This window comes from Sander lucioperca, chromosome 4 (assembly GCF_008315115.2).
Source record: "Sander lucioperca isolate FBNREF2018 chromosome 4, SLUC_FBN_1.2, whole genome shotgun sequence".
Classification (NCBI taxonomy): Eukaryota; Metazoa; Chordata; class Actinopteri; order Perciformes; family Percidae; genus Sander; species Sander lucioperca.
The window spans coordinates 1,186,172-1,198,856 of NC_050176.1; the positions used below are offsets into that span (position 1 = coordinate 1,186,172).

At 37.2% G+C, this 12,685-nt stretch overlaps 1 protein-coding gene across 1 annotated transcript in view; it reads left to right on the plus strand.

Moving 5' to 3' along the window:
• The window catches only part of chrna8 (cholinergic receptor, nicotinic, alpha 8), a 68,074-nt gene that overhangs the window by 36,889 nt on the left and 18,500 nt on the right, over positions 1–12,685 (plus strand). The window contains exon 4 of the mRNA XM_031293602.2: positions 2,791–2,900. Coding sequence (XP_031149462.1) covers positions 2,791–2,900 — 110 coding nt within the window. The remainder of the gene's footprint in view (positions 1–2,790; positions 2,901–12,685) is intronic.

A 12,685-nucleotide genomic window follows, 5' to 3' on the forward strand; every position in this document is an offset into this window, starting at 1 on the left:
TGGAGACCTTAAGGAACAGTGTGAAATACCCTATATAATCATTCTATCACCCCTTTAAAGGCGACACAGAGACTAAAACTTCATGTCACTATAAGACATGGATTGTTCTTGTATTGCAGTGCAGAGCTAGCTAGTGCTATAAGTATGGTAATTAGATCAGACTGATATTCATTTATAACATAGCTCTGTTCAGCTGCTTAGCTTACGTACTTGTTCAAATCTTCAGTTTTCTTAGCTAGCGCTGGTGACGTCATCATGCGACCATGGCGTAGTTTGATTATAGCCTAGCGTTAGGTTTTTACTTATGGCGATTGCATTTACGCTTAAAAATTCATAAAAGGGGGTGTACATATATAAAGATCATCTTGCTGAACAAAACGGGTATCATCAATTTTTTGCCAAAGAGATTATTTTCTGCAACAATCCAAAAGTCAATGGAAAAATCCCATTGGCTTTTAGTCGAATGAACCAGGGTGATGCCAACATCTGGGTTGGCTGGCAAAAAATACGTCATCCCTGCAACACTCTAAAGAGACAGAGCACAGCGGGCATACTCTAAAAACCACGCCCACCAGAGAGGAAAACAATCAGCGCCACAATATGCAACCAAGGGCTGAAACGCTAACAGAACGCCTGTAGCTAGAAAAAAATATAAATCAACAGATTCATTTAGCACCCTTTGTCTTCCAGAGAGAACAAGTTAGCTGTTAGTAAGCTAATGTTAGCTATGAGTTTGCATGCTAAGGCACTTGCAAACATAGCCTAATTGAACATTAACTACGTTACTTAGCTCAGCTACAGCACATCTACCCTATTATGAAAAGAAGTATTGCATTACCATGCTTTGGGAATGTTACATCAGGCCAGTCAGGTATACCATTCTCATTACCACAGGAGCCACAGTCAGAATAACCCAACAAGGTTGAGTTGGCTGCTGACTGGTTTTGAAGTTATGAATGAATCTATATTCAGGAAACCACCTATTTAATACGGGCATCCACTTTGGTGTAATGGCTTAAGGGTCTTTGCAGATGCAGCAGATTTAGAAGGAGAAGTACATTAATAGCTGACAGTGAGACGGAGAAGGGGCAGGCTCACCTTCGCTGCATCGTGGAGGATTTGAGGATTACAGGTTTATCAGTCAATGAATGTCCCACATTGAAATGGATAGGATTTCATGGGATTTCTACTGTGAGAATTGTAATGAGCTTAAGTTTTCTAATAACTGGGTGTTACTTTTGTGTCCTCCTCTAAAGCCAGCTCTTATGGCTGCTGGAAGAGTGATCTTTAAAAGGCCAGTTCACCCAAATTACTGAAAAACCGTTACACCTAGATTTTATATATATGCAACTCCAAAACCTATTCTTAGACAGCTGTTACCTTACAAAGCCTAGTGTCCTCCTCGTCTATTTCTGACAGATTACGAAGTTACTGAGCTGTAATTTGTTCTGTTGGCTGTTAGTTGTGTTTTCCCAGCCAATGTGAGTAAGATGAAAGAAAGGCTCGGTAGCACTAAACTGCCAAGGCCCACAGATGACAAGTGTAGTGATTAAGTCATTAGCTGCATGAGTGGTAACATATGTCGGCAGGCCCACTTTAGAAGGAGGGCATTTCTTTGAAATGGTTCAACTCAGACAGCCTCTAAGAGGATTTTGTGTCAATTTTAAAGTCACTTATATAGATGGAGGCACATATGACACAGACGGATTTGCACGTGCACGGAAATATGCACACATTTATCAGTCCGAAGAGCACATTCATGCAAACACAAAAATACACATCTCACAATATCCATATGTGTATGTCCATGCATGTACAAAGACATACACACATGTACATAGGCACAAACAGATGTGCCCACATTAGCAATGGGACTGTGTTTGCTCCTGGGAAAATGTGCCCTTTGACTACAACATCTGAGTGCCTTTACACACACACACACACACACACACACACACACACACACACACACACACACACACACACACACACACACACACACACACACACACAGAATGGCACAACAGTAGTGAACGTTAAATGTCAAAACACTAATATGTATACCATTCTACAGATCTACAGATCACACATCATCTTGCTACATATTGTTAGTCATGAAAAGAGGCAGAGGCAACACACACACACACACACACACACACACACACACACACACACACACACACCCTCTTTGTGCCTTTAAATGCTTTGATGCTTGGCTCAGTTAGCCCCATGCTGAATACTGACCCAGGCTCAAACAGGAGTCAAAGCCAACAACTGTTAGCTTGGCAAGGTTTCATTGCCAGGCTTCATTAGCAGAGCTGGAGACGAAATGTCAGAGCCAGCAGTTGTTGGATTAATAGCCTGGCTAAAGGGCTAATGTTTGACTTCTGATGGTTTTAGCTAATTGTAAAGAAAATTCTGCATTTATGTTGTATGCCAGGTTTTATATTTTAGGAAAGATGCTATGATGCACGGATGAGTTTGCGTGGCATTGTACCAACACTATTTAAGCTATAGAACGTGTGTTGCTGCCAGAGCTGTGAACATTGCTAATAATAGTATCAACAACCAAAACAACACATTGGGTCGCCTGATTGGGATATATAAACCAAAAACAGACAGTTAAGAGGCTTACATTTTGCATTCATCTCATTTTTGTTAAACTTCAGTTTATTTCTCACCTGTTCTGTCATTTCTTCACTATAGCTATTATTGTCATGTGTTTTGTCCTTGTTTTTATGTCCTCACCTCATCGTCTCTCTCATTTACTCTCTCTACTGTTTGTTTCAGTATTGGACAGACATTTACCTGTCATGGAACCCAGAGAGCTACCCCGGCGTTCAAAACCTGCGTTTTCCTTCCAATTTGGTATGGGTCCCAGATATCCTCCTCTACAACAGGTAGGGTATATTTACTTTTTTTTCCTGTCATCTAGTCTTGTCTTGTATCTTTTCCTCTTCTCTCCCACTTAATACTACCCCAATCGCTGCATTCTTCCAGCAGCTACTTGTGAGTTTTATTAATTAAATCTGCTTTTCTACATCTTAAGCTAGCCGGGTTCATAATGTCACATCAGTATTGTTATAATAATTTAATATATAATGCCTACTACACACGCCCTCAGAATCCCTCTACTTTTGTACTGACAGAGTGATTTATTATAGCGCCACACTGCATTTAAGAGATGAAGAAAGGCAGCTAAAATGATGAAATCTCATTTTTGCTGGTAATTATATCAGTTATATATCAGCTATAGGCCACTGGCATGTCCAGCGCAATGGTTAGTCTGTCACTGCTCTAGCGGTTTCATTCCATTTTGCATCCTCTCCTTATTTTTTTTCCTTTTTTATTTTTCTCCTTTTATCTATTTTTTTCTGTTATCCTCTCTTTTTCTTTTCTTCCTCTTATTTGTATTCTATAATACATAGACGGATACTCTAGATTGCCTGGGCTCAGTTTACACAGTGGATAGAAATATTCCCCAGATGAAATTTCACTCTTGGTTACAGCCTCGTTTAATGAGTGATTGAGCCGATTCCCTCTAGGGAGGACATAAACCGTAACTCCCATGGGGCTTTGCATCTGTTGCCTGTAATGGGCAGTAGGAATAAGACCACTGACAAACACTGCGGCTGGAAATGTGAACAGATGTCTGTAATGTACCTTAATTTGTATGCAATACTATATATTATTATTATTTATACAATACTTTTGGTCCTTTATTTTAGACTTCATCTTATCATTTCTGCCTGTTTGTAGACATGGTTCACCTTCATATCAAACTCTACAGGTCTTATTGGAAACATTCTTCTGGCTGAGCTCATTTCTTTTTCAAACCTGTGTCAAAGAATGGGACTTTCATTGTAAGCTCAAGTTTGCCAATGAGCCACTTGATCATTGTCCATTGTTTTTTTGTGTTTCAGGCTTTTGTGCACATTAAAAGAATGTCCAATTTTGTTCTCAAAAAAGCAACCTTTAGACATTTATTACTACAGCCGCTGACATGGTAAACAAAAAACATCCGGAACAGTTAACCTCTTCCTAAACAGCTGTGACATACTGAAAAAACAACAACAAATACCCAATGTTCCTCTAATTTGGTACATCCAGTGGGATCACTTTGTCTGGCACATATGAGCAATTCAATCCTGTTCATTTAGCTGAAAAATTAATATGAGGACTGTCTTTATGGAACACTGTGTCCAAAAGGACAATCAGAGGGAAATACTGTTTTTTTAAATAAATAAATAAATATGCTTACCTTACGCAGAAGTTCCGTGTCTGTAGAATATTCCATTTATATTTATATGTGTGCCTGCAACACCAAGATAGACAGAGATAGACAGATTTCATTAGATAAAATTCAGTAACGGGCAAGAAAATCAGATTCTCCGTTTGTTATCAGAATATTACAATGGCAAGCAATTATATACAGTTTCACACAGTAAATACAGTTATAGAAGATGATTCTTACTTGAATGAGGACCTCTCAAACTTAAATCATATTAATGTGCCCCTTGAGAAAATACCAGATTGCTCTTGCTTATGTGAGTAAAACAGCTTTTTCATAGTGTGTGTTGCTATATGTAAAAGTTACCAGTGGAGAAAGGTTATGTGATTGTTGACCATTATTAAACTGTCAAGCTCTGAGAGAGGGTATTTAACAGGGGATTAAGATGTTTTTAATGCATCAATACTTTTCTTGCCTCCTTAGAATCACACACATACACCCTCAAAGAATCACACTTGTTCCGAGGAAAGACAACACGATCCATGGCGGAGTTGATTGATGGCGGTGGCTTTTGAGTTGTACCTTCAAGGTGATTGAGGATTCTTTTATGAAGGGTGTTATCTTGTGACAGATTTCCCACTTAGAGTGTGCATGAGAGATGGAGAGTAAGAAGGGAGAGGCTTGGCTATCTAACAGGGATGATACAGAACATTGAGCAGCTTACGGTGGGGATCACCGATCGCTAACGATAACAGCAATTTAGTCCTGACACAGACCCTGATTGAAACTGACACTCCTTATGCATGCAGTATAAATCATACATTTCTATTTTTATGAAGCAAGCAAGAAAAGAGATTAAAACTATATGAGATAAATCCAATCTGAAAATTAGGTAACTACAGTGGCAAGACTTCAGCAGGTACAAAGGCAAAAAGTATAAGAAACACAAACATTGTATATTAAAGAGAAACATTGAACTGTGAAAGTATTCTGAATGAATACTAGTAAAATTTGTCTTAGAATCACCATGTAGGGAGATGTGATAGTGTTTAAATATGGGGATAAAGGTGCACATTTATGGAAAGCCAAACAGTTCAAATACACGTGATTTCTCACACATAAACAACGCGTTAACAACACGTAGACAACACTTAGATTTTTCACACATGGACAAAACATAGACAACACGTTAACAACATGTTGACGACACGCAAACAACACGTAAACAATGCGTATACAACGCATAGACATTTCATGCGATTTTGAGCCATTTGGCCACTTCTCCAGTTTGAATGGGTGAGTGTCCTAAGTTCCCATTGGCTGTTGAGCAGTAGGGTTAAACCATTTCTGTAACTCACTGCTGCCTTTTCGGGGACATTCAAGCTTTAACACCATCCATCAAACTTTAGAAACCCACACCGTCACAATAACCTGTCACACATATATTATACATAATAGTTATGTGGTAGTGTTGTAAAAGTTGATTACCGTCTACTAGGTGCAATGCATGCTGGTTATGAGGATATCACCATAGACAGTAAAATTAATGGACAAGCAACGCCGTAGATTTCCACGGAGACCAGTGAAGGATATTAGAAGCACTTTTCCCGTGAGAGCCCGGCGTTACTGCGCAGCCTCCAACTGAGCTTGACGACGTAAATGTGACGTGAGCAACCTGTCTGAAAGTTGTAAGTCTTCTGGTAGCTGTGCCAAGAGAAATCTCAATAATTCCGAATCTTGCAGAGACGGAGAGCGTAGGTATATGTAAGGAGATAACATAGGCACAGGCTAATTATTGCTAACTAAAATGCTATTTAACATTAGTAATTAAACTTAAACAGCTAATGTAAGTCGAAACTGCCTGCAAGCTTTTCCTGCCTGTACGGTCATTTGTCTAATATGCAACAGAAAGTCGCGTGGTTATGACACAATCGTTAGCCTATTTTTTACAAAAACGCCTGCTACGGAGCCATAACGTGAGATACAAGGTAATGGAGCCTTTTATACATTGTTGTGTTTCTTTGGAAATAAACAATGGACAAATAGAGTCTTTAAATGCTTCAGATGTAAAGTTATTCGCTGTCAAAGTGGCGCCAAAATGAATAGGAGTCAATGGAATGCTAACGGGGGGGTGATGGCTTGATAACATCAAAATGGCTCCATAGGAGGTACGCGTTGTGGAGGCTCGCTTACCCCCTTGGATATCACAGCAGATTGTTGTAGGGGGATGGTTGCGCCGTGCCAAAAGATTTTTCTGTTGCATTGCAAGGGAGGCACAATTGAGTGTAGCATTTTTTCTTCTTTCTTGCACATATTGTTTGGTTATTTAGCTGTAACTTTTTTTCTGTATAAGCTTTCTTTATATATTTGCAATTGGCTAGTGTGTACATACTATGAGAAATACATGTTTTCTTGAAAGTATAGTGTAGATAGATAGTTAGATAGACTTTATTAAAGGGTAACTACCGCTTTTTTTACCTGGACCCTATTTTCCTATGTTTTTGTGTGTAAGTGGCTGATGGGAACAACAATCTTTGAAATTGGTCCAGTATCAAATGTGAACACTGTAACCGGCAGCCACAGACCGGGCTGCAATGTAACCCTATGGGGTAAATGTTCATCATCAGTTGTCAGACACTTAGAATAAAAATCTGAGCCTGTCAATGTCAAAACAAGCACTTTTGTGAACGTTAATACAAGCTGCACAATTGCCCCTATTAACTTACATTGTAGCTCAATACAAAATAAAATTTAATTTAATTTGAAGCAACATTTGAAGCTGTGGTGGAGAGGAGGGCACTGAACAAACTGTTATCTATCATGGATAATCCTTACCACCCTGCACCTGGTCCAACAGCGGAGCACCTTCTCAAAGAGACTCCGACAGCTTCGATATCAAAACTGTCCTGCCACAATCCATAAAACTGTAAAACAGTTCACAGCTGTGTGTGAGATAACTATCTCGTTATGCTTCTTGCAGACTGGTTACTTCATATTTAATATTATACATATTTTATTTTGTTATACTGTATGTGCTATATCGGTTGTACATTTTATTCTACACTTGTATAAATACATGTACACTCTTTTCATTCCTCTAAGTATTTTTCAGTAGGTGTTCTGGTATTTTGATCTTTTGCTATCTTATTTAATTTCGTCTTACTTTTTGGTAGCACTGCATATTACGGTACGGTAATAAGATGGTAATAGTGGGGTAACAATGTGATAATAAAGAGGTAATATATAGGTAATTACCAAAGTAATAACTGGGTAATACATCACAGTAATAAGATGTAATACTGGGGTAATAAGGTGATAAGAAGGTAACATGTAATAACATGCAATTACCAATGTAATAAGTAGGAAAGGGTTCGATAATAACCATATGTATATCTGGGTAATGGCAATATAGTTCTATTAATATTGTAATAACATGGTAATAATGCGGTAATATATGTTGATGTTTTCACAGTATTATAGGCTACTATCAGCGCAATACCTTCCAAATTAGATAAAAAAAACTTCTTGGTGTTTAAAATTGGTAATTACCATATTATAATGCTGAAATTCATCCACCCTTCATGTTCCAAACATTTCACTTTTGTTTCAAGGTAATACTTTACAAATGATATGTTTAATCTTTTGACTTCTTACCTGGAAACACATCTGGTAGTTTCTGCGTAATAACCATGAATCAGTGCCGCAAAATGCAAAACTGCCTGTTTCTATTGTATTACATGGTAATATTAGAATAACAGAGGTGTAGAGATTACCTGGAAATGCTTCTGGTAGTTTCTGTGTAACAACCATGAATCAGTACCGCAAAATGCAAAACTGCCTGTTTCTGTTGTATTACCTGGTAATATTAGAATAACAGAGGTGTAGAGATTACCTGGAAATGCTTTTGGTAGTTTCTGTGTAATAACCATGAATCAGTGCCACAAAATCCAAAACTGCCTTTTTCTATTTTATTACATGGTAATATTAGAATAACAGAGGTGTAGAGATTACCTGGAAATGCTTCTGGTAGTTTCTGTGTAACAACCATGAATCAGTACCGCAAAATGCAAAACTGCCTGTTTCTGTTGTATTACATGGTAATGTAAGAATAACAGAGGTGTAGAGATTACCTGGAAATGCTTCTGTGTAACAACCATAAATCTGTGCCACAAAATGCAAAACTGCCTTTTTCTATTGTATTACATGGTAATATAAGAATAACAGAGGTGTAGAGATTACCTGGAAATGCTTTTGGTAGTTTCTGTGTAACAACCATGAATCAGTGCCGCAAAATGCAAAACTGCCTGTTTCTATTGTATTACATGGTAATATTAGAATAACAGAGGTGTAGCGATTACCTGGAAATGCTTTTGGTAGTTTCTGTGTAACAACCATGAATCATTGCTGCAAATTGCAAAACTGCCTGTTTCTATTGTATTACATGTAATATTAGAATAACAGAGGTGCAGAGATTACCTTGAAATGCTTCTGGTAGTTTCCAGGTAATCTCTGCAGCTCTGTTATTTTAATATTACCATGAAATGTGTCTTTTCCTGCATGCATGTAACGCTGTGCAATCTGACCAGCAGTTAAACAACTTCCACCATCAAGCACTGGAGACTGGGATCGTCGTAACTCAGTTTATTTGACTTAGAAAGGGTCAAACTGGGAAATGAAACACAATGACCAGTTGCTTACATATTGATGAGTCACAAACATAATACAATCATAATTGTAAAAACAATATAACTACACGACACTGTAATGCAGTAGTATATACAGTAGCTAACATGTAAGCTGAAATAAAGGAAATACGTAATTGGAAATACAACGTATTGTTATACAGTGTACATAGTATAACCTATATTGTTTATCTAAATAAACTAAAATATACTTACATGTAGCACAACCCAAGATAACAGTGGCAAACTAGCTTAATGAAGCATTATGAGCTATCAATCATCATCAAAAATATACATATTGCACATCAAACTTTCTGACAATAATTAACAAAGTTATCAGAACAGTATGTCAGCATCTGTTTCACCTACCGAGAATGCTACCACAGACATGGAACGTCAAAGATTGAAGCGGATTGTATGGAGAAATGACAACACGTGAGGCTGTCCTGCTCACATTCAACTTCCTGACATGGTGCAAAGGTCCTACAGTTCTTAAAGGAACACACACACACATGTGGAACAAACTACTGCCAGCAATGGGAGAAGAAAAGCGTTTAAGTGAACTAATGTCCTGATGGGGACAGAATAAAATGAAATAGAAACAGGTAGTTTTTTTTGCTGATTCATGGTTGTTACACAAAAACTATCAGATGTGTTTCCAGGTAAGAAGTTACAAGATGAAATATATAATTTGTAAAGTTTTACCTTGAAACAAAAGGGAAATATTTGGAACATAAAGGGGTGGATGAATTTCAGCATAATAATATGGCTATTACCTATTTTAAATTCCAAGAAGTATCTAATTTGGAAGGTATTATACTGATAGTAGCCTATAATACTGTGAAAACATCAACATATATTACCCCATTGTTATCATGTTATTACAATATTAATATAACTATATTACCATTACCCAGCTATAGTATATAGTTTGATCCACATGTGTGTGTGTTCCTTTAAGAACTGTAGGACCTTTGCACCATGGGATTTAGTCAGGAAGTTAAATGTGAGCAGGGCAGCCTCATGTGTTATCTCTCCATTCTATCTGCATCAATCTTCAACGTTTCATGCCTTTGGTAGCATTCTCGGTATGTGAAACAGATGTTGACATACTGTTCTGATATCTTTGTTAGTTATTGTCAGAAAGTTTGATGTGCAATATGTATGTTTTTGATGATGATTGATAGCTCATATTAGACTGTCAGTATGCTTCATTAAAGGCACAATATGTAACTTTTCTGCTATAAAATGTCTAAAAAAGACCATACCTATGTTCTATATTTTTTTGAGTTGTGTAGTTACACTATCCCAAATGTTGCCACCAAATGGCAAACCCAGAGAAATCTGTTATTTTATTTTCAGACACGTCACGTTTCATTTAGTCGCCCGTCAGTGGCGTCATATAACCTTTAACCATCTAGCTACTCGTACTTCCATCAAAACACTGGCACCCAGATGCTACGTTTGAGAGTAACTGTAAATCATACAATGTCACAGAAAAAAATACGGGTAACACTGCTTTTTCTGCCAAAAGGCATCATTTTGTGATTAATTACATGCCACTTTGCAACACAGTAATACAGCAGAAACCTTATTTATTGATACATATCAATATTAATCCAGCTTAATGTTACTACAATGTATGTGCTGGTTGACAAGTAGCTAACGTTAATGCTAGCTAATGCTTGGTGGATAACATTATAGGGTTACAACATCGTTCATCATGCTCATAAAGTTATTAGTAGTATAATTGTTTTGACCATGGATAAAAGCAGCAAATAAGTTCACTAGTAACGTTAACGTTAGCTGTATAGATAGACGATTAATCTAATGCTAATATAGCCAGCTAGCACACCCTGCTCTGCCTGTCTCACTCCCCGGGCACAAAGAGACTTCATTCTGGATGATAGCTGCCACATCTCTGCACCTCTGCTGATCATTAGCCAGCAGCTAAAATCTGCTAACATTAGCCCTGGCTAACTAGCTAACTGGTCAGCTAGCTACCAATACAGATTGAATCAAGGAAAACGTAATTATGTTGGGGAAACTGCAGCTATTTTATTAGCATGACATGAATAAACGTTACTAAACGTAACGTGAATAAACTTGAATGGGTAAACTTGTCCATGCACAGATGCATTCTAATCGACAATAGCCTTTAGCAATAAAAACTCCCATAATTCCACGCAACTTCCCAATGTCATCAAACGTCTGTGTTTACAATCCATTGTTTTGGTTGAGAGACCCCTAGCGGCAGAAAGTTACATATTGTACGTTTAAGCTAGTTTGCCACTGTTATCTTGGGTTGTGCTACATGTAAGTATATTTTAGTTTATTTAGATAAACAATATAGGTTATACTATGTACACTGTATAACAATACATTACGTATTTCCTTTATTTCAGCTTACATGTTAGCTACTGTATATACTACTGCATTACAGTGTCGTGTAGTTATATTGTTTTTACTATTATGATTGTATTATGTTTGTGACTCATCAATATGTAAGCAACTGGTCATTGTGTTTCATTTCCCAGTTTGACCCTTTCTAAGTCAAATAAACTGAGTTACGACGATCCCAGTCTCCAGTGCTTGATGGTGGAAGGTGTTTAACTGCTGGTCAGATTGCACAGGGTTACATGCATGAAAGAAAAGACACATTTCATGGTAATATTAGAATAACAGAGGTGCAGAGATTACCTGGAAACTACCAGAAGCATTTCCAGGTAATCTCTGCACCTCTGTTATTCTAATATTACCATGTAATAAAACAGAAAAAGGCAGTTTTGGATTTTGTGGCACTGATTCATGGTTATTACACAGAAACTACCAGAAGCATTTCCAGGTAATCTCTACACCTCTGTTATTCTAATATTACCATGTAATAAAATAGGGAAAGGCAGTTTTGGATTTTGTGGCACTGATTCATGGTTATTACACAGAAACTACCAGAAGCATTTCCAGGTAATCTCTACACCTCTGTTATTCTAATATTACCAGGTAATACAACAGAAACAGGCAGTTTTGCATTTTGCGGTACTGATTCATGGTTGTTACACAGAAACTACCAGAAGCATTTCCAGGTAATCGCTACACCTCTGTTAATCTAATATTACCATGTAATACAATGGAAACAAGTAGTTTTGCATTTTGCGGCACTGATTCATGGTTATTACGCAGAAACAACCAGATGTGTTTCCAGGTAAGAAGTCAAAAGATTAAACATATCATTTGTAAAGTATTACCTTGAAACAAAAGTGAAATATTTGGAACATGAAGGGTGGATGAATTTCAGCATTATAATATGGTAATTATCAATTTTAAACTCCAAGAAGTTTTATCTAATTTGGAAGGTATTGCACTGATAGTAGCCTATAATACTGTGAAAACATCAACATATATTACCGCATTATTACCATGTTATTACAATATTAATAGAACTATATTGCCATTACCCAGATATACATATGGTTATTATCGAACCCTTTCCTACTTATTACATTGGTAATTGCATGTTATTACATGTTACCTTCTTATCACCTTATTACCCCAGTATTACATCTTATTACTGTGATGTATTACCCAGTTATTACTTTGGTAATTACCTATATATTACCTCTTTATTATCACATTGTTATCCCACTATTACCATCTTATTACCGTACCGTAATATGCAGTGCTACCTACTTTTTTATCTTATTCATGCATTTTCTGTAAAGTTCTGTGAGTGAGTGAGTGAGTATGTGTGTATGTTCTTCTTTTGGGTCTCTTT